General features: G+C 47.5%; 10 protein-coding genes across 10 annotated transcripts; 5 read left to right on the top strand and 5 right to left on the bottom strand.

The window, feature by feature from the left end:
- Positions 1 to 105: 105 nt before the first annotated feature.
- On the top strand, positions 106 to 1,890 carry ASPGLDRAFT_136962 (cytochrome P450; the record flags this gene model as incomplete). Its single annotated transcript, XM_022541486.1, has 6 exons — positions 106 to 417; positions 469 to 834; positions 885 to 1,114; positions 1,168 to 1,606; positions 1,651 to 1,740; positions 1,795 to 1,890. The coding sequence occupies 6 exons, from the start codon at positions 106 to 108 to the stop codon at positions 1,888 to 1,890; spliced, it is 1,533 nt and encodes a 510-aa protein (XP_022396161.1).
- Positions 1,891 to 2,149: 259 nt separating this feature from the next.
- Positions 2,150 to 2,924, bottom strand: ASPGLDRAFT_85896 (SGNH/GDSL hydrolase family protein; the record flags this gene model as incomplete). The annotated part of the gene is made up of 2 exons (XM_022550352.1): positions 2,150 to 2,158; positions 2,225 to 2,924. The coding sequence occupies 2 exons, from the start codon at positions 2,922 to 2,924 to the stop codon at positions 2,154 to 2,156; spliced, it is 705 nt and encodes a 234-aa protein (XP_022396160.1). The 3' UTR covers positions 2,150 to 2,153.
- A 676-nt stretch (positions 2,925 to 3,600) lies between these two features.
- On the bottom strand, positions 3,601 to 5,011 carry ASPGLDRAFT_52725 (Zn(II)2Cys6 transcription factor domain-containing protein). The gene is made up of 2 exons (XM_022547824.1): positions 4,512 to 5,011; positions 3,601 to 4,459 (listed from the first exon to the last, which is right to left on the bottom strand). The coding sequence occupies exons 1-2, from the start codon at positions 4,998 to 5,000 to the stop codon at positions 3,635 to 3,637; spliced, it is 1,314 nt and encodes a 437-aa protein (XP_022396159.1). The 5' UTR covers positions 5,001 to 5,011; the 3' UTR covers positions 3,601 to 3,634.
- A 434-nt stretch (positions 5,012 to 5,445) lies between these two features.
- On the bottom strand, positions 5,446 to 7,186 carry ASPGLDRAFT_61875 (uncharacterized protein). Its single transcript, XM_022548489.1, has 5 exons — positions 7,042 to 7,186; positions 6,405 to 6,992; positions 6,262 to 6,357; positions 5,928 to 6,212; positions 5,446 to 5,867 (listed from the first exon to the last, which is right to left on the bottom strand). Exons 1-5 carry the CDS (start codon positions 7,161 to 7,163, stop codon positions 5,702 to 5,704), a joined length of 1,257 nt encoding a protein of 418 aa, XP_022396158.1. The 5' UTR covers positions 7,164 to 7,186; the 3' UTR covers positions 5,446 to 5,701.
- A 342-nt stretch (positions 7,187 to 7,528) lies between these two features.
- ASPGLDRAFT_181035 (Zn(II)2Cys6 transcription factor) lies at positions 7,529 to 9,222 on the top strand (the record flags this gene model as incomplete). The annotated part of the gene is made up of 4 exons (XM_022542983.1): positions 7,529 to 7,672; positions 7,749 to 8,462; positions 8,512 to 8,853; positions 8,901 to 9,222. The coding sequence occupies exons 1-4, from the start codon at positions 7,572 to 7,574 to the stop codon at positions 9,220 to 9,222; spliced, it is 1,479 nt and encodes a 492-aa protein (XP_022396157.1). The 5' UTR covers positions 7,529 to 7,571.
- Positions 9,223 to 10,228: 1,006 nt separating this feature from the next.
- ASPGLDRAFT_159180 (uncharacterized protein) lies at positions 10,229 to 11,814 on the top strand (the record flags this gene model as incomplete). Its single annotated transcript, XM_022542430.1, has 7 exons — positions 10,229 to 10,315; positions 10,364 to 10,962; positions 11,014 to 11,130; positions 11,175 to 11,274; positions 11,318 to 11,546; positions 11,607 to 11,649; positions 11,695 to 11,814. 7 exons carry the CDS (start codon positions 10,229 to 10,231, stop codon positions 11,756 to 11,758), a joined length of 1,239 nt encoding a protein of 412 aa, XP_022396156.1. The 3' UTR covers positions 11,759 to 11,814.
- Positions 11,815 to 11,983: 169 nt separating this feature from the next.
- ASPGLDRAFT_1506927 (questin oxidase family protein) lies at positions 11,984 to 13,591 on the top strand (the record flags this gene model as incomplete). Its single annotated transcript, XM_022542173.1, has 4 exons — positions 11,984 to 12,142; positions 12,359 to 12,506; positions 12,551 to 12,949; positions 13,000 to 13,591. 4 exons carry the CDS (start codon positions 11,984 to 11,986, stop codon positions 13,524 to 13,526), a joined length of 1,233 nt encoding a protein of 410 aa, XP_022396155.1. The 3' UTR covers positions 13,527 to 13,591.
- Positions 13,592 to 14,350: 759 nt separating this feature from the next.
- Positions 14,351 to 15,163, top strand: ASPGLDRAFT_70162 (uncharacterized protein; the record flags this gene model as incomplete). The annotated part of the gene is made up of 4 exons (XM_022549454.1): positions 14,351 to 14,432; positions 14,522 to 14,739; positions 14,797 to 14,901; positions 14,975 to 15,163. 4 exons carry the CDS (start codon positions 14,351 to 14,353, stop codon positions 15,161 to 15,163), a joined length of 594 nt encoding a protein of 197 aa, XP_022396154.1.
- A 216-nt stretch (positions 15,164 to 15,379) lies between these two features.
- Positions 15,380 to 17,156, bottom strand: ASPGLDRAFT_181030 (glycosyl hydrolase family 79 C-terminal domain-containing protein; the record flags this gene model as incomplete). The annotated part of the gene is made up of 5 exons (XM_022542982.1): positions 15,380 to 15,901; positions 15,956 to 16,152; positions 16,209 to 16,261; positions 16,321 to 16,824; positions 16,888 to 17,156. 5 exons carry the CDS (start codon positions 17,154 to 17,156, stop codon positions 15,380 to 15,382), a joined length of 1,545 nt encoding a protein of 514 aa, XP_022396153.1.
- A 752-nt stretch (positions 17,157 to 17,908) lies between these two features.
- On the bottom strand, positions 17,909 to 18,992 carry ASPGLDRAFT_70161 (uncharacterized protein; the record flags this gene model as incomplete). Its single annotated transcript, XM_022549453.1, has 3 exons — positions 17,909 to 18,060; positions 18,101 to 18,736; positions 18,863 to 18,992. The coding sequence occupies 3 exons, from the start codon at positions 18,990 to 18,992 to the stop codon at positions 17,909 to 17,911; spliced, it is 918 nt and encodes a 305-aa protein (XP_022396152.1).
- Positions 18,993 to 20,892: the final 1,900 nt, after the last annotated feature.

The following is a 20,892-nucleotide window of genomic DNA, read 5'->3' as shown; positions in this document are numbered from 1 at the left end:
AATATTCGGACTACAGATCAAGTAATATATTAATAAAGATATATTCCGTAATTACTTAGTTATCCTCAATCTTTGGAGTCGATAACCCATAGGAATCAACACAAAATGAACAGCGCTCAATTTGTGCCGGTCTTTGCATCCAAAACCCTAGCAACGAGCATTGTGGTCTCTGTCACTCTTGTGGCCTTTCATCTTATTAAAACCTATTGGAATTTGAGGCAATTTCCTGGGCCTTTCTGGGCACGCATCACTAATCTCCAGCGTGTATTCTGGGTACAAACAGCACGATCCCATGAAATCCACGCAGATCTGCACGCTCGATATGGGGATTACGTCCGAATGGGCCCAAACATGGTGTCCATAGCGAATCCGGATGCCATTCCTAGTGTATACCCCATCAGACCGGGTGTCCCAAAGGTGAATGCTCCACTGGGTGTAAATGGGGTACAGGACACTGACAATAGCCAGGGCAACTTCTATCGTTCTTTGATGCCATATTCTAGGCAAGGGTCGTCACTACCACTAGTATTCAATACAAGAGATGAGAAACTACATATGCATCTCAAGAAGCCCATTGCACCTATCTTCTCCCTGTCAAATGTGCTCACTTTTGAGCGCTTCGTTGACCATGTGTTGGGGCTTCTTTTCACTCAATTCGACGCCCGATTCATTCAACAAAGGGCTACGCTTGATCTAGGGAACTGGCTGCAATTCTTTGCCTTTGAAGTCATGGGGTCGATGACCTTTTCCCGCCAATATGGGTTTATCGAACAGGGACATGATGGGAAGGGGTTGTTGACGGCAATATGGAACTTTATGAAGACCGCTGCTCCGGTTAGTATGCTTGCTCACTTGCGTATAAAGGCCAATTACTGAGAGCCAAGATAACCCAAATCCCCTGGTTTGATTTGATTTGGTATAAAAACCCGATTGTGGCACTATTTCGTCCGACGACTGGACTCCCGATTCTTCAGATCGTCCGAGATAGCATCGATGAGCGGCGTGAGAAACTTGGAAGTAAGAGTTTCACTCTTGACAACCAGGAGATCAATCACGGGGATTTCCTTTCGCGCTTTCTGGATGCCCAGGTGAAGGATTCTTCTGTTCCGCCATGGTAACTCGATCGTCCTCTATAACGTTTTCTATCTCTGACACTCCAGCAACTAGGGCCGTCACGGCATGGACCTTTTCCAACATAATTGCCGGATCTGACTCTACTGCTGTCGTTATGAGGACACTCTGGTACAACCTCTTGAGTCACCCCGAGACACTGCAGCACCTCTATAACGAGCTTATTCAGACCGACGGGATCTCTCGTCCATATCCTTCGTGGAATCAGATCGCAAATCTCCCATATCTTGATGCATGTGTCAACGAAGCCATCCGTCTCCATCCTCCATTCTGCCTTCCCTTTGAACGAGTGGTTCCAGCAGAAGGCATGACCATTAACGGACACGTTCTTCCAGGAAACACAGTGGTGGGGCTGAATCCCTGGGTTATCAATCGGCATCGACCAACATTTGGAGATGATGCAAACGAATGGCGGCCTGGCCGGTGGCTGAAAAGCCGTGAAGAGTACCGGAAGATGGAGCAGAGTGTACTGACGGTGAGTATGATTTCCTTCTCGTAAACATTACGCTGACAACCTAGTTTGGTGCTGGACGACGCATCTGTCTAGGAAAGAATATTGCTTTGTTGGAATTGAAGAAGTTGACATCTGCGCTGGCCCTTAACTATGAGGTTTGAGTTGTTTCGGTTGTCTTGCATTGGATTCATCTGACTCTCATTTTGCAGGTATCAATTTTGGATCCATCTCAGTATCAGGTTGAGAATCGGTGGTTTTTTAGGCAGTGGGGGTTGGAAGTGGCCATTAAAAGGCGAGATTTATAGACATATAGTAATAGGCTATATGACTATTCTACCCATAATGCTATTTTGATGTATCAGCGCCAGTGCTAGTTAGCTGATCAGCCCATTAGTTGAAGGTTGATCATATTAACAAAGTGAAATTGTCGACCCATCACAAATCTGATTATCTGGAAATTGATGATGCCGTTGGCTACAAGCGTAGGACGTACTTAGTTGTCTACTGCTTGATATATGGGTAAGCAATATTTTGGTTCTAGCAAACTAGGAATAACGCGTATCCACCGTCAATCTAAGAGCAACAAATACCATTAATCCAGTACCGAGCAATTTCCAGACACTGGAGAAGACGAACTACCTTTGTCAATAAAAGGTCCTCTCGCCGGGCTGAGTATACCATTCCGCTCTGCCTTGAGGATGGCTTCGTGCCAATGACGAGCCATTATATAGTAGCCATACGCATTGGGATGCGTTCCATCGAGAAGATCATCCGTCTTCACGCCATCCATTGGCGTCAATACGATCTTCCGTCCAGCCTGCACCCTCAACGAAATCAGATCAGGAATCTTTGCATTATACTGATCAATGAAGGAATTGACTGTGGCATTCGCATTCGGTATCAACTGCGCCACGACCAGTAACGTAGCCGGGTTGTGTTCCGTGATGAAGTCCATGAGATGCGCTAATCGAGCAGGGGCATCTGTCACGTTGGCTCCGACGACGAAATTAACCGTTCCCACGTGAATAAGAATGACATTTGGTTGGGAGATGTGTCTTGTCAGCTCCGTCCTAGCGTGGGCGAGGATCTCGTCGGTAGTGTTGAGATTGAAGGCATCGCTTTCGTTGTTATCCCAATTGCCGTTTTTGACAGATCCGATGAGTTCAACTGGGTGTCCATCATTGTGAAGCAGACATTCGATGGCTCGACGGTAGGAGTTACCACTGGGCTCGTTGTAACCGTATGTGATGGAGTCTCCGAGGGGGAGAATGCGAAGGGCAGTTCTGTTGGCCGCAGTGAAGCTACAGAGCAACCCGATAAGAAGGAGGTGAAGGAGCATTTTGGGCTAGTCAGACGGATTAGTTGAAGCCGAACGCTTGAAGATAACGGAATACATATAAAATATGGGAAAATATACAAAATAATCCTTCTGGTTGGCTATTCTAATCGGCATATTTACTCGGTGAGTATCTCGGCGATGAGATGAAAAAAAAAAAAAAAAAAAAAAAGAAAAGAAATTTCCACTATAATTAGCACCGAAAATTGATCCGAATATATTCCGGAATTTGTGGTGGACAGTGGGATATACGCAGTTCAATGCCAACAAGTTCAACCTACTTTATATTTTACCTTAAGTTCCATTAGTAGCGATAGACCATGGGTGACCAAAACTACCACTTACGGCAAAACATAGCGGCCGAATTGCAATGAGCAAGCGGGGGTTCTTAGCAAGATGTTTATTTATGGATTAGCGACTGGTGCTATGGAGTAAAATAGTGGCCATGTAGACTGCTAACGTGCAAATAGTGTTACGACCCGTCGGTACTTTGTTTCTATTTATCCCTCAAGACTTAGCTCGCATGTCTAATGATTATTGATATAAAAAAATAAGAGAAACCTAGTGTAGTAGTAGTTTTTACCATATGTGGAAAAAGAGAGTGCCATCTCCACCTATGTCAACACCATATCTAGTACGACTAACTGTATGTGGCCCTTTGCTACACTGAGGACTTAGTACAGGCAACAGTATGCACAGTATGTCTATTGGTTTTAGCTACTATCCTTGCTATTATTTCTCCTCAGAACATCTTTCATGGCCTGCATTGTGCCTTGGAGATTCCTCAGCAACAACCTTATTTCATCGGTCCCTAGATTCGCCGACAGGCTGTTTCCACTAAAGCACTCCAGCAGCTGTATTGATCTCGTTTCCATTTCATCTCCCGACAATAGTCTACATTCGTCTGTCCGCTGCCAGAGGTATATCAATGCAGACCCTATGCGTTGGAGTGCATTCTGAAACGTCAATCCAATGACAAGGTTCTTCTCTTCGCCCACGAGCTCGTGTCCACCCACGGACACGGGAACGGACGAGGCAGCTGATGAGGAACTTTGACGTGCAGGGGATGGTGACTCGTGAAGACTGCCTTGATGACAGGTATAGAAATTCTGCGCAGAGTAGAGTAGAATCCGGATACTCATGGTGAAAAGAAGGAAGACTTCTTGTTCTTTGGGGTTCTGGCATTGGAGGCAGTGCATCAGGCTGGTCCAGGGCCCTTGGGCTTGTCGGACACTATCGAGGACACTGCTAATGGATAGGCTGGTGTTGTGGGTATACTGGAGGTCCTCGAGACAATAGACTAGTTGAATATGCTGCTGGAGACAGGAACACGGCGGTTGTTCTGGTGGAAAATAATCATGTGTCCTCGGGTCGGTCTCAGTATCTATTCGGGGGGCAGTGTATGGGGGTTCATAATTGGGTGGGTCAATGGAAGACGAGACATCAAGGGTTCCATTGCAATAATTCGCCTTGGAAGCATTCACAGCATCGTCAAAGGGGAACGTCTTGTGTAGAGGTAGAGGAAGAGAAATATGGTCCTAATCAGGTTTGAAATCGAGTCCTAGAACTATCAAGACGGATGGATCTCACCTGTGAAAAAATAGTAGGATCGAGGCCTTTTGCGCTCGTATCCATGAGCGCATTTCCTAAATCTTCAGCACCGAGTGCATTAAAAAGCGAGGATAGCTCCGGGCCGAACGGATGCTCTGAATGCTCGTCCACGAACATTTCCTCTGCCGATGCTCTATCGTAGCTGTTCTCCGAGCGGGGAGACATAGATCGTTGCTGCCGTAGCTGTTGTCGCTGTCGGCGTGGTACTCTTTCTCCATCCCCTGCCCCAGCCTGATTGCTGATGTGATTTTCCTGGAGCAATATCCGCTTATTCTTGCTCCCCTTCGGTCTGCCAAGTCGGTTTCCCACACTGTACGTGCATTGTCCGTGGGACATGGCACACGTCACGCAGGGAAGGCCACCGGAGCATTTAGTCTTCGATTGATGGCACGTATCGCAGGCAGACCGTAGTCGACCTGACTTAGAGGGCCTTCCCCCTCGTTGCACGTCTGGTTGTCCGGTGGACATGGTACCATGGAGGTACATGCTGATTGTGACCAGGCACTGGCAATTAACCAGGGGGGAGGCGACGGTAAAAAAGTGGCCGGAAGATAATAGAGTGAGGCTTAAAGTGGATGACAATAATACTATAATCCGGGGGTCCGCGGACGATAGCACGAATCATTGCTACAAGCTCGTATAGCCAAGAAGGAACAACCTCGGGAGGGAGGACCCCACCCGAGGCTGTACCACTCGATGGAAGGAAAAGAAGTCAGTGGATAATTGACTTTGGGGGTGAAAGGAAAGGAAATCGTGGTGTTTCAGCCTCATCATGATTGATCCTGATTACGAATCCCGCTACAGTTATGATTGAAAGGAATCTAGATCAGCATTGCACGGGTAGGAATGTTGATAAGGCCTATCAGCAGTAGACTCTAGTTGGAGATAAAACATGACTTTTCCTCTCTGGGCTCAGCGCTTGTTTAGACTCCGACCTTTATATTCGGCACGCACCAGCTATATCTAGCTTAGCTATCCGGAAATCCACACTCTCCATCAACTCCCATTTTGCTACTATTTTGTATTCTCTAATCCACCTAGCAAACACCTGGACCGAAAAGAACATCACGCATCCTCATTCCCAGAAGGATCTGAACCCCTGCAGCTGCCGCTCACCCGCATGAAGCCCCACTAAACTGCTTGTATGTATCGACTTAGGTGTGATTGCGTCAGATTATCCTGGTCTGGCGAAGATTTCCCAAAAAGTACGTCGCGGCTGCAATGGCACATGTTCCCAGCAGACATGAAACCCCGCCAAATAGCTGTAGTCCAGAGTAGTCGGTACTTCCTTGACGATTCAAGATGCCTCCCATAATGGGCAGACCAGTTAAACAACTTGTGTTTGATTAGTCTCAGCAGTGTATCTGTCTGCATGGTGGTAGAAAGGGGACCAACCTCACGCCAATTATCATTTGAAAAGTACCGAATCGCGTGCCCAGAGTTTCAAGGCTGCCAGCTTTGGCTACGCATGGCATGAGCAGGCAAACAAAAGCACCGCTAACGAATCCGTAGACCAAGGCAAAGACAATGATGCCAGCATGTGAGGGATGATAGTTAAATGGTAGCCAGAGAGCAAGAATTGAAGCCGATATGCATAAGGAGGAAATGGTGAGCACATTGAAATGACCAATTCGATCTGCTAGATGAGGCGGGAGGATCCGGCCCGGAACCGACGTGGCACTACATTGTTAGTATGAGAGTATCCAGTGGAATAGGAAGAGGGAAATACTTGATGAGTGAGATCAAATATAGCGCGAGCGTTGAAGAAAATCCCGAATTGATGGCCATACTCGAGATATAGTCGAACGGTGCCCATAGTCCCCACCTTCTATCATCAGTATCAGATAGACCCCCAGCTTGACAAGCACTCACATTCCGAGAAATGCCCCCAGGGTATAGAAAGCGAACTGCTTCTCCTTCAGCAGTGACATGTCGAACCATTTGGCCTTGCCATCCCATTTTTTGCGCGGCAGACGTGCCCGCAACAAAAAGCATGAAATAACCAGAGTAACCCCAACAAGCAATGCTGTATACCGTACTGCTCCATAAAAGCCCACATCTGCTATAACTCGATCAAGGAAAATTGGAAATATGACCCCCCCCAGGCTACTTCCAACACTCGCAATTCCTGTTGCTAGTCCTCGCTGTCGAATAAACCATTGGCCCACACAAAGCATAGCCGCAGTAAATACACCACCTGCACCAATGCCAAATCCAAGGCCCTGTGCCAGGAAGACCTGATAATATTCGTCTGCCAGGCTGGTCATGCAGAGTGCAAAGATGCATAAAAGGCTACATGGGTACAACACTGGAGCTGGTCCATAGGTATCGATCAATCGTCCAAACAGAGGACCAGGAATCCACATCAGAGCCAATTGGACTGCGAAGATCCATGAAATATCCGAAGCTGTGTAGTTGGAGAGGGAGTTTTCCTGATAGTAGGTCTGAAAGACACCGATTCTGCTGACATTAGCTCCATGTCCAAAAAGAGGATGCTCATTTAACATACGCATTCAAAAAGCCGAATGAACCAAATAGAGCCAAAAAGGCGCCCACCACAACAAGCCAACCGTGAAGGCCTCCCTCAGGTGGTAACTCTGGTTCAGGCGATGGTTCTTTTTGAGACGTCATCTTGTGTCTATGTCGAATGCTAGAAATATGAAATCCTGTTAAAATTGAACTGGGAGTGCGGTTTTATATCTGCCTGCTTGGGTTTCGCATTTGCAAGTATCCTGTGGCGGTCGCCAAAATGATACCATATACTCCATAAGGTTCATTGAATGCGGCCGCTAAATCTAATCACGACGACCGGCCCCACATGGCGGCGGCCGACAGCCGACAGTCGGCCGCCAGCCCGCCGCTAAGCCTTCCTTGTGGATTTGCAGGGGGATTGGTAATCGACGGGTCGGTAATCGACGGATTGGTAATCGCTGCCTGAAGCCTACCTTACTCCAGCAGGCGTGGACTAATCTGGAATTTCCGTCTCACACAGTCCAAGACAGTACAGCGTCTTGAAAAATCCCACAAAACAATATCAATATGGACCCACCGGAGCAACATGCACCGCTGGTGTGTGTGAATTGTAAGGCGCGTAAGAAAAAGTGCAATAAAGTGCTACCATCCTGTGGTTACTGCATTCAGTAAGTCAGACTAGATGGCCAGAAGTATCATATCATGTATGGAGTACTAGTATGGAGTAGCTAATCTTCAAATCAGAAAAGCACTGGACTGCCGATATGTTTCACATCCACCCAAAGTGCCTTCTCCCGGCCACACTACTGCATCGCCGGGAAAAGGTGTCGGGCTCGAATGCATCCATCCTCTGACTCGTTCTTCATTCCTGCTCATGGACTCGGTCTCCAGTTCATCACCGTCGGAGGTGGTTCCTTTGGAGCCGCTGATGGACCCGACAGCCATTGACATGACCCTGTATCTGCAAGCCCGTCGGGTCATTCAAACCACCGGTCAATTTGTCGACGATATCAGCGTGCGTTATTTTCAGGGAATCCATCGCCATCTGCCAATCATCTCACGCAAACATTTTCATGATCAACTCATTCATATTGGCGCTTCCCCTCCACCGGGCTTTTCTATCCTCCTGCTGAGTATCTGCTTGCTGACATACCACCCAAAATTGTTGCCTCAAACTCCACCACCTGTCGGCCGTGAACCCCTTTACCTTTCTGTCAAATCGCTCTTTGCCCAGGTCCAGGCTTTTTTCCCCCCTTCTGTCGATTTCATTCAGGCTGGCGTCCTTCTGGCGTTGTATGAGTATGCCAATGGGAGACCAGATGATGCGTTTCTATCCATCGCTGGCTGCGCACGGATGGGATATGCCTCTGGTCTGCACCGTGGGCGGCCGACAGTCTTTCCAGCATCCGACGACGACGAAGCGGCCAATACGTGGTGGGGGATTGTCATCTGTGAAAGGTACATAACATCTTCGTCACAGAGCCCAACTTAGCTAACCTTTTTTGAGATTATTCTTTTATGAAATATCGACTAAGGATCAGCCTCTTGCAACTGCAATTCCCAGTCATGCGCAACTGCCGACAACAACAGAGCACAATGGTCAAGATGGCACGATACCACCATTGCCAGCCGGCTCAACATCAATCGAAATGACCGGGCTTCAGCACTCTGCCCACGCGGCGTGGCTTTTGGATCAAGTCTTAGAAACCATCAAGTACCCAGAGCTGAATGCTCGATTTTTCCACCTGAACAAACTCGATACTTCACTACAGTCCTTTCTGGTTGTTGTTATGGAGCGGTGCAAGGGTGCCTGGGGTGTATTTTGTGGGGCGATTGCAACGACTATCAGGTAAAGTCCGTCATCTTGTATTTCAATTTCCTTGCTGATTCAATTAGGACTTTGTTCATGCTACACTGGCACATTTTAGGTCAATCCTCCAAACTCAACAATCCCATAGACGAATGGAGGAAAAAGTCTCATGATGCCTTAGATACAGTCACTAAGATGGTTGTTGACATTGCCGATTCACATGAGAATATGGCTCCGCACTTGATCGATTCATTGCCTCCAAGCTGTGTCTATATCATTCAAGCGGCATTAAAGCATATCAATGATAGCCCAGGTTTGAATAACAACCTTGGGTTTCAAGAGATAGTCAAGCGATTGAAATTGTCTTTGAACCAGTTCAATCATCGTTGGGGGGTTAATCATTTGTGAACTTCCTTGGTATGATTTGATGATTAGTATAATTATGACCTAATAAATGATTGAGTATCCATTCCTATCACTTGCTTTGGTAAGAGCGGAAAGGAGAAGTCACCCCTGTGTTGTACCTAACTACCTATACTAGACGCGCTGGCTGGCATTCTCACGCTTTTAGTCTCCCTGGGTGTGGATGGCCGAGTCGACAGACAGTCACAGTAGACCCACTTCTACTATACATGGGCGGCCTCAAGGGCTACATTCGCTCAGCAGTTTCAGATGGAACTGGTGCTCTGATAGCGTACAAACAAAAGCCTCTTTGGGGTGGCTTCTCGAAGGCCTACCACTACATCAAGCTGGCTAATTCGGTAGTATCAATCCATGAAATTCCGTAGCGCATCCAGGAATCAGCATCACAAATCCTCTACAACTCTATGTGTGGTGAGGTGTAAACTATCACATCATCCAAGTGGAGTGCTGCATAAAAGAAGTCTCCGAATGCATGTTCAGCCTGGAAATAAACCGAATGGTAATTATGTGCTTCGGTGGTGAGGTTGAATTTTGCAAGCTAGGTGCGTCACACTCACAATCTTGTTCGATAACGACTTTCATTGCTTTTTTGTTTACTGGTTGAAGGTAATTTGTCGCTTACTTTTGTCAGAATCCAGATGATGCCACATGAAATAGCTGCCTTGTTGGGCGCAATATAAAGTTGTCACACATTTATTTATATATATATTTTAAGACATAGTTGGAGCGTCCCAAGTATCTACCTCATAGCATACTGCTGGGGAAGGAGGAATAAGCTAGTGAATTGATCCGGAAGCTCTATCTATGTTGGTTGATCAAGGAACGTTGAAATAATGACCGAGTAAGGCCGCAGCTACGGATTGGCGATTATCTTTTGTAGTGAAAATACATGCCATACAATCGGAGACTATTTCAGCCACAGTATTCATATCAAACATTCACCACCACACTAGATGGAAGAGTAACTGTACAAACCAGCAAAGTGTCCAAAATGCCTTTGAACATCATTATTGTCGGCGCTGGAATTGGCGGTCTCTGCACAGCCGTGGCACTGCAGCAAGCCGGCCACTCCGTCAAGGTAGGATCACCCCAGCAACGAAAGGAAGACCATTGACAAATAAGGCAGGTTTTTGAGAAATCCCAATTCATCGGCGAGGTTGGCGCCGCGCTTCTTCTCACCCCGAATGGCGAACGAGTACTGTCACACCTCGGGTTTGATTTCGCGCGTGCGCGTGCGAACGAGATGACATGTTGGGAGGTTCTGGATGGAGTTACCCTTGATCCCATTGCGAGGACAGACCTGAGTAACTCACAAGAACAGTTTGGGGCTCCGCTGCATACGGTGCATCGGGCAGATTTGCATCGTGAGCTGGTTCGATTGGCGTCGATGCACGGAAATAAGCCGGCCGTGCAGCTGGCGGCGAGAGTTGTCAGCTCCAGTGCAGAGGAAGGGTTTATTGAGTTGGACGATGGCACGAGACATTATGCAGATTTGATTGTTGCGGGGGATGGAGTGCATTCGGTGTTGAGGAGTGTAGTGACGGGCGAAGATCAACCACAACGAGCAACGGGAATGAGTGCGTTTCGATTTTTGATTCCGACGGCGAGATTAGAGAACAATCTGCATTTTATAGAACTGTTAAAAGTGAAGGGCAGAGGGTCCACGGTCTTTGCCGACACGACACAGGAGAGCGAACGGCATTTGGTGTGGTATGATTGTCAAGAGTATGTGTGATGTTATATTCTTTACGACTGGGACATAACTGAGGGAAGCAGTGGCCTGATGCAGAACTTCGTGGGGATCCATGCCACACGGCCAGAGGAAGAGGATCTCAAAGCCCTTATGACGACGGAATTCAGGCATTTCCATCCGAGTCTAGTTCATATTATCAGGTACGATACGTCTGCTCTTGAGAGGACAATGGCTGACGTTAAAGTGTTGCTCCGGATGTCACCGACTGGCCGCTGTCCATCCGCGATCCTCTACCTCGCTGGCACCGAGGCAAAATTGTCTTGATTGGGGATTCTGCTCATGCGGTAGGTAAGATAATGTCTTCTAGTCCATATACTGACAGAATAGATGCTCCCCTTTGGAGGACAGGGGGCCAACCAGGCAATTGAAGATGCCGGGGCTTTGGGAGCTCTTCTACAAGGCGCCTCAGCAGACGATATTCCTCACTGCCTCAATCAGTTCGAAGAAGTACGAAGATTGCGTGCTTCCCGCGTGCAGATCCTATCTAAAACTCGACTTGGCAAGGAAAAGGATGTGGAAGGTGAACTGCGACACTATGCGGATCCTCCGGGGGCAGGTCTGTTGATATCTATACCTACCATGAAATATTCCTGGCTGATATTCAATGATTTGATAGACGTTCCAACATCATTCTCAGAGCGGTGCCAGCATGACTTTCGGTAGGTTCTACAGCAAACCGGCATGAAAGTATCTAATGATGGCAGGTTTGATGTGCTCGAGAGTTGTCGAAGGGTGGGTGAGCGGACTGCAAGGGTATCATGTCTTTGATGGACGCAGATTGATAGAGTAGCTATTTTTGAATAGCATCAGTGTTATTATCCCAGTCAGATTGTAAAGAATAAAGTGAAAAGTTTCCGATTGGATATAATGATATAGAAGCCGAAATACTCGCCGATATGTTGCCACCATATAATACTGTTAAAGTACTCGAACCTATATCATTAACAGTACTCATTCATTGCTTTCTATCACTTCTACCACAAACACAACACAATGCTTCAAACAGACACTTACGTTATCGATTCTACCGCTACGCCGGGCCTCGTCCATGCAGACAATCTTACCGAAGAGAGTGCCCAGACGACGTCTCAACTTCTCAAGGAGAACAATGAAAAGTATCATATCTTCTTCACCATTGAAGATCACATGGGGGTATGTTTCCGGTTCCATCTGGCGGACCGAGCTTATACCAATGTCCAGGTTTACCTGCACAACCATATCGCCCACCATGACTTGACGCTGTGGGCTCTCGGGGCAAATCCAGATGTACTGCGGTCCCAACATGAACGCAACACGTTATACATGCGCGATGCCATGATTGTCGTGGAGCCACTGGTGCAAGATCTCGCCGACGATGCGATATTCAAGAAATGCCTGGGCCGCGAGGAGAACTTTCGAAATTTTGAAAAGTACTTCATAGGACAGATCCAGAAAAACGGGTATGAGGCCGTACTGCAAAAGTATCTCGTCGGTGGCGGTGATATTGGAAATGACCTGCACTACCGGATTTACATGGGTATGTATCTCTTGATATGATACAGAATACAACTGATGTTTCAGGGTACGTCCACGGTTTGATCCATATTGGTCTCGCTCTTGAGTTTAAGCAGCCGCTGCTTCTCGCCGAAGGACTCGCTCAGGCTGCTGTGCATCATGATATGTGGTATATAGACTATCTCAGTGAGGCAGAGGCCCTGGCAAAAGAGGGAAGAGAATCACCATTGCCCCTTGCTACGCTGATTGACATGGAACGAGAGGATCCCAAGATCAGCACATCCTCCAGTCTTGACTTCCACACCCAGACCCGCAAGCACTCGGGTCGATGGGCCATGGACAAAGAGCTGGCTCGCGATGGAGTCCTTCCCAACGCAAAGCACGATTTGCTGCGTCTGGCGGCACGATGGCGCGTTGACCCCAATGATGTGGAGCGTGCAACGGCAGAGCTCATCAACACGGCCTGTATGTATTTCCACGATGAGAATTTATGGCTGGTACTGACTACTATGTAGTGTATATCACGGCCGGCGCACAGCTCCCTCCCTATGAATGCGCATTCGACTTTTATTTACTACACTGCCTGACTGCGAGCATTGGTCATCTGTCATTTCTGAAGCAAGGCTTCATGACCAACGAGCAAAAGGCCCGTCTGCTCGAATACAGTGGCCGAGTGTTTATGATGACCTACGCCGGCATGGGCGCCCCACAGCTACACCTCGACTATCTTTGTGCCCACAGGTCCAAACTACCAAACCAAGGGTGGGCGGAAGTCTTTGACCGAGCGTGCTATCACGAGGATGACGGGCACATGGCCAAGATGATTCGGTCCACGAAGCTGGCTGAGGAGTTATCGAAGCCGTATGATCATCTCCCTGAATTCCGTGTGAAGAGGGGTATGTTTCTCACGGCTGGAATTGCTATGATTGACTCTGGCAGTGAGCAGCCCATGACCTGGACGAAGCATTGGGATTTTGTTCGTGGCGCAGGGTTTCCGGATGCATGGAAGGCATTTCCAAAGCGTCCGGTTGAGCATGTGTAGCGCACATCACGGGAAAAATTGAAGTGTTGGACATACTGTATTTAGCAAATAAATTCTTCTTTTCGGGTTCAGTGGTTTATCCAGTGCCCAGGGGGTGTGTAGGGTGACTGTTTGAGATGAGACCTCAATTTCAAATCTCGTCTCATAAGAAGCCTCACAGTTGAGGGCTTACATGCCTGACTCATGTAATCTATTCAAGTCGAGAAGTATATTATCATCTAGATACATAATCAGCTATATGGAGTCGAGATAACTTTCTTTTGAAAAGGAGAGGATTTAATAAGAGAATAGCTAGGGAAGACAATAGACATGAAGAGGGATTATTTTGACAGTCGACCACTGACTGGCCTGAGTTCACTGTTTGACTGGAAAAGCGTGTACAGTGCAAACACCCCCTTGGCGAGTAAGATGTCCATACTCGGAATGACAGCTAGGTGAACCGGACTTTTCTTACTTATTCATGGTCCGTTTTCTATCAATCTCACGCCATGTTCTAAAGGAATATTGTCAGAAGGGCAGCTGTGCTTAATGGATTGGTTGGAGCATCTGGGTATCATTATCAGCTCTGAGACCTACTCCAAGGAAAAGAGAGCCTGTAACGCGTCTGGATGGTAACGTGCGAAGCTCCCTGCCCAACTGTAAGACGTCTATGTGCTAATAAATACCGTTCAGATCAGGGCAGCAGCAATTCGTTTTGAAACATATCCCCAGCGACATCTTCTCCAGCTTCAACCTGAAAAATACGATACCGTCTCCATGAAATCCCTTACATACGCCTACCTTGCGACATCGTACACAATGAACGGATTTTTGTCTACGAATGCATGAAGGACGACTTCTTGAGTCTGGTCAGAAAGGATATTTCGATGGGAGCTCGGAAGCAAGTCCTCAAGAACGTTTTGCTTGGTATCGCTGAGCTGCACGACCGATAGATTGTTCATCTCGGTACGCTTCCTGTCAATTCCGCATCTAGGTCCAGAAGCTAACCTGTCTAGATATCAAGCCAGATAATATCATAGTTGACTGTCACCGCAATGGTCAACAGACTACAGTCGAACAGGCTCGTATTATTGACCTAGACAATGTCTCTTATCTTCCCAAGCCGTGGTGCCTGAAGGGCATGGCCGTCGGCAACGAGAACTGGCGTAGTCCCGAAGCCCATTTCAGGGCAAGGCTAAATAAACCGACTGACACCTTCTCTTTTAGTGCTGTTGTATGTGTTTCCGTATTACAAGGTAAACGGCAGTTACTAACGTGCATTTCCTTCTAGTGTATATACGCTATGCTCGGACGAGTCATCTTCGGCCCTGATGGTGATATGCAGCATATTCAGTCATTGGGTATATCACCCTTTCTGATTCGTCTGCAACGTCAAGTCTAATATTTCGGATATCGGGAGGCGGTCGATGGCCTTGAAACACCTCGATGATTATAAACTTTGTCACGAGATTCTGTGTACACTGTGGGAGGACAGACTAGTGGAGAATATCCTGTACAGATCGTTTTACGAATGGCCAGATGCTGTTGGCCTTAATCCGTTCTTTAAGGATTTGGTAAGGCAGTTGATAAGTCCAGATCCTAAGAGACGGGTTACGGCGCGGGAGGCATTGGAGCATCCCTGGTTTGCGGACGTTTGAGAATACTGATATTCTCCTATTGTTTGTTCTTTTCTTCTGTGTTGATTCTCGGGATCGTGTTTGGTGGTGATTACCTCCTCTGGAATGATAATGATAATGTAAACATGCTGCTGTGTGTCTAATCTTCTATCATATGATAATTCTTATTGCTCATAATGGTTATCTGCACTCCGTAGAAAATAAGTTTCTTGATTCGCAACCCAAAGAAAGCTTACTCTAATCCAACGTCAAAAGAACAGCCGACGAATCCGGTACAGTAATGCTAAGCACCCCATCCTCAATCTCAACTGTCTCCTCCATATCGTCCACAACAACGGCATTCCCCTTCTCCAGCTCATAATCATACGAAATACCACCGAAAGTAACATTCTTCTCCACATCGCTTCCCGGCGCGATCAGCCGCTGCACATTGGCACTCTTCGAACCCCCAAGGACCTTAAATTTGTACTCCTGGCTAGAGCGGGAATCAGCACCCGACGTCGAGTTAAAAGCTTCCATGTTAAGAACAACGAGCTTGGACAGCCTGCTATTGTCGAAGAGCGCGTATGCAGCCTCATTGTGGCCGGATAGGGGGATGTTGCGGATGCGCATGTTCTCCGAGCGTCCGAGGGCCATGGCGACCATGATCTGACCGTAGTATGGGGGCTTGGTGGTGGGTGCGATTCCCTTGTTTAGGATTGGTTGCCACGAGGCATAGCGGTAGCTCGTGCCTTGGTGGAAGTTGAGGCGTTTGATGTTCTGTATCGAGAAGTTAGTATAGTACGGAATAGAGAGAAGAAAGAGAAGACATACGTGTTCCGCAGCCCAGAGGGAAAAGTCAACAAGCCACAAGGCATCGCCAAAGACGTTGCTCTCGCCGTCGCGTCCCTGATTCGCGATACTGTTCATTTCACCCAAGACATATGGATGGTCAAGATACTCGAGGTTCTTGGCACGTTGGATGTGTGGCCCGAGAGACTCAACGATGTTGGTGTGGTTCATCAGGATTCCTGCAGCATGGTTAGTATATATTCATGACGCGGGAGTGGGACAGATTTGTACGTACGCTGAAGACGGGTCGCCGGAGGTAATTGGGGCGGCCTGTTTTCTTGCATGTACCTTCAAGCATATTAGAATCCATCATCGAACAAGTCAACAGGAGATGTCGGGAGACTCACTGATGAGCGCAAATCTCTCGGGTGAGATTATTCTTATCATACCCATTGGCATATATTCCTTCAATCGTCCACGGTGTAGAGTCAGCCAGATCAAAACTAGGCAAGATAAAACTGGGCGCCATCATTCCAGGAAACGGCCCGCCACAGGCCTTCTTGTAAGCAGCCGCAATAGCAGTAGACTTGTAGTTCCATTCACGGATGTAATCGGCCATGGAATAGTTTGCAGGTCGATACCTGGTCGGCTCCATGTTGATTTCGTTTCCCAGCTCATACAGATGCAGGTTCTTGGTGTTCATCAACTTGCACATGGCGATGGTAGAACTGGTTTCTTGGGCTAGAGACAGGTTGAAGTTCAAGCCGTGAATGTACGGGAAGTCACCGAGGACCTCATAGGACTCGAAGAAGCCGGGACCGAAGTCTGTTTTGATGGGTTGGTCGTCGTCTGGATTCTCGAAAATGTTTCGGATGGGTTCCTTCTGACTCGGATGATATTCAGCGCGGTCCCTGCATTGTTAGATTCAATAAATACACTCAACTAGATCTATCAATAAAGTTGGTGAGCCTTACTGTGTTGTCCCTCCAACTCTGATGACCGGTGCTACACCGGTGATATCCTTCAAATTGCCCAGCAACGTCCTTGAGAACTCATTGGGATGCGATTTTTTGCCAGTGAAGTCAGGGAAATATGAGAACTCAATTGAGAATGACTGCAAATCATTGGCCACGGGCTCCGTATCCTTTGGACAGGAAGGAACGGCAACTGTATCGGCTTTACCCTGTCCTAATTGCAGCAGTAGAGAGAGCCCAAAAAGCCTCGATGGACGGTGAAGGACCATTATGAAAGATAGGGCGCAAAGAAATAATGCAAACAGATTTCGTAGCTTCCCCAGATTCTGATAGCCCTGCCGCGAGCTCCATTTATGGCCGCGGACACATGGTTGTCGGCGTTTGATCTCGACTTCGGTCATATTCCTTATGTCTCACGGCTACTTAGGGACTTGCCTTTGGTGTCTGATTGCCGTGTCTTCCAGTCTGTGCGCAGTATCCGGCGTCTGTGCGGCCTGACAGGAATAACCTTATAGTATATAGCCGGAGCATGGCTGGCAGGGTCTTAACCTGCAAGTGGCGTTATTCCCTGAAATACTTGTGGGGATCTGGAGATGTGGAGAATCCGGGGAAGTGACTGCAATTTGGGGAAGTGTTTGGTTGTTCCGGGGTATGATCGGAAAATCAACCAATCATCGGTTCTAGGGTTAGGCGAGCGCTTACTTATCATTCAATTGCCGGGGTTGCTGATAATGAACTACCCCGGATACACGGCAATAAGGCTTACCGAATCCGTGGGGAACAGTCTGGGGAAACGAGATTGTTTGATTGGTCGCGGTATAATTCCGTCCCTACTGAGAGAGTTACGTTCCCCCGTGTGTCGCAAGATCTAGTTAGAGGCAAGCAAAAAGATAACATTTGACCGTCAATCTCAGCCATATCCACCTCATATAGCGTATTCCGTACATTGAAACCGTCCCCAACTTTAGGGCTCGGGTCCACGGATCAATATCTTGATCCCTTCTCCCCGTTCAACCGCCTCTCATGCCTCCGTAGCCCCCTCGAATGGGAAAATGTCCATGACCAATCCGGCCAATTGTATCTTCCCTTGGGTCACAAGTTGTATTCCCAAATCAAAATCCCCAGCCCCGTACCGAAAACATCCATTTGCTGTTATCACCTTTTCGCACATCTCTGAGATCGGGAATTCAATCTTGCGCTTTCCCATACCTACCTGAAAAAAATGTGCCTCTATTTCGTAACGAGAAGATGGCAGTCTGGAGTGAGGCTTCTACTCTAGATGTATCAATGGCGATATCTGCTCCCTCTCCTAGCCTTATTAGCTGTCGGACAACCTCCTCCACACTAAGGAAGTGATTTGGCACGAAATTCCTTCCGACACTGCTTCCGATAAATTTCCGAGCAAACTCCAACCTGCGCGCGAGTACATCCACCGAAATCACCGTCGACGCGCCAAATTCCCTAGCCACAGCAGCATAGAATAACCCCACAGCCCCGGAACCAAACACAATGACACGATTTCCAAACCTCACGTCTGCCAGCCTAACTGCATGGACCGCCATCGCCAATGAATCCATTAGGACTGCTTCTTCCAATCTCATACTACCTGGAATTTTGTAACAGAAGTCGGCTGGGGTGAGAAAGTACTTGGTAAGCGTACCGTGTCGCTTTGGAGGGTCTGCGGCGAACTTCATCTCCGGGCAGAGGTCATAGTGACCGGACTTGCAATTCTCACAGCGGCGACAGGGATATCGGGGTTCGATTGCAACTCTGTCGCCAGGAAGAAGAGATTTGATGGTTGATACCACTGCACAGATATACTGGATGCCTCGTGGCCCATAGCTAGTGGCTAGGTTTTAGAAACATAGGCACGGATTCCTCCATTTAGCCAGAAGTGAACCTTAAAACTGAGTGTTAGTGTTCATTGACGTGGTCTCTGTGCGCTTTGTCGGTGGAATGCTGATATCGCTCCCACAAATGCCGGTGTGGGCAATGCCAACTATAACATTATGCAGACCAGTCAATTCAGGATATGGCTGGTGCTCGAAAAGGGCGTCTAGCGGGCCGTAAAGGAGGCATGATGGGTTTTCCGCATTTGTATGCATAGTGGTCAAACAAGATAATTGGATAGGTTTCTCTATTATTCCAAATAAGGTAACGGAATTACATGGCAACTCGATGGCGAGAAGCAATTAAATCCGGAAGCCTGGGTCGAGAGCTTTCAGAAGATGCCTCCTAAGCCAGTATGAGACGTGATTCTTGCGCTCTCATACGAACCCCGGCTTTCCTACGATAACTTTTTATTTGAAAGGCAAAACCAAATTGTGGCAATATTGAGGGAGCATTCCACATAACGAAATATTACTTTAAAGCAGGTTGACACGTGCGCTTGGAAAAGAGACACTACTCAGACTATTTGGGTTTGTTGAATTCTCCGTAGACATCATGAAGTCTCCCTCGCAACTGTTACAGGGGATTCTGAGTCAAACTTTGGAACACAAAGCTCAGTTGATGCCCTCGTCTTCAAATTTCATCAATATCTTTCAGAGCGTTGGCGGACCCTCTCTAGCCATCTCGAACGGACCGAGTGACTTGATCGCGACATGGTAGGCCGGTATAAGAGTGGTTGTTTTCAGTTAAAAAGCTCCGTAGGCCGCTGGCCTTTCTCTCTCCATGAGCCTGGTACCAGTGCCCTGAAGGCTCTCAGTAACATGCAAGAGAGTCCTCTTGTAGGGTGTCGATGTATTTGGTGGGTCTGTTTTTGAACCGAGTCAGCAAGATCTTCGGGGCTCTCTGCCAGGTATCTGACGTACTGTACCACAAAATCAAAATAGTAAGCTTTTGTTCTCACTAATAGACAAGCTTTTTAAACGCTCGGCTGTTTCTCTCCTGTTATGTCCCACGGGACCAAGACCGGGTCGCCTTTGGCTATAACCTGAACAAGATATGCCGTCCAGTACAGTGCGCGTCTTCCTGCTTTTCCGTCGCCGTTTACCTGGTGCCATTTTCCAGCGGGCTACCAGTAGGCGAGCGAGTCTCTTAAATTGTCAATGCAGAATTTTGTTAATCGACTGGACTTTTCAACAGAGTTCAGCAATCAAGCCTTCTCTTCCAAGCGACCGTCTTCAGTATCAACTGCTGTTGCTTGTACGAGGAAATGTATACTAGAGATCAAACATTCTGTCCTTTTGGTTCTTTTTATTCAACTCTTAAGAGTACGAGTCTTCTCTCTGATAGTTGCGGCCACCTCTCCATCAGTTGGCTGCTCCTCCCCCGGCATGTCCCATGCGAGGACCGCCTTTCCCCTAAACATCACCTTGACTTTGTAGGGTGTTTTCTCCCGCGTCTCCTTTATGGTCTCCATCCAGTACATGCCCTCGCTGACTGCCTTCATGTCCCCATGCGCCCTGGCCCACTGGGGGTCCCAATAGCAGCCCAGCGTCTCTGGGTTCACGTTGCCGGTATAGTCTTTGACTGTAAACCTAGGCTAAATTTTTTGAATGGATGTTAGCGACTTGGGTTTCACTATCTAAGGGAGATAAAGTGGTATGCAACAACGAAAGAAATGGAAACCGGAGAGCAAGCCTTCTTCTATCTTCTCACTTAGTGCGTACCGATTTTGTCGAATCAAATAAGCAAGGCTCTTAGCACAGTATCTGTTGCCATTGTATAGCGAGTTGTGGCAATGTGATCTCTTGTGGTCAATCTCACATCTTGGGGAGAATCAGGTCGTTCTCAAGTAGCTTTGTTTCGACTCGAATGGTAATTGACTGAATAAATCTTGTACATGGTGACTTGGGTGAATAGAATAGCTTCGAAGCTGGCTGTGCCTCAGTGAATACTGTCAATGGTAGACAATAGCACGATACAAGAAGATGGTATTAAGCAGCGTTAAATAGAAAAATAGAGGAATAATGAACAGCTTGAAAAAGGTCCTTAAAGCAAACGCTTCCTTGGATGTCACATGATTTCCTACAATTTAGGCAGGTACCTATCGGCATCAAA

The sequence above is a fragment of the Aspergillus glaucus genome, assembly GCF_001890805.1.
Source record: "Aspergillus glaucus CBS 516.65 unplaced genomic scaffold ASPGLscaffold_31, whole genome shotgun sequence".
Taxonomy (NCBI): Eukaryota; Fungi; Ascomycota; class Eurotiomycetes; order Eurotiales; family Aspergillaceae; genus Aspergillus; species Aspergillus glaucus.
The sequence above is the reverse complement of the archived record's forward strand: the minus strand, read 5'-3'. Positions and strand labels throughout refer to the sequence as shown.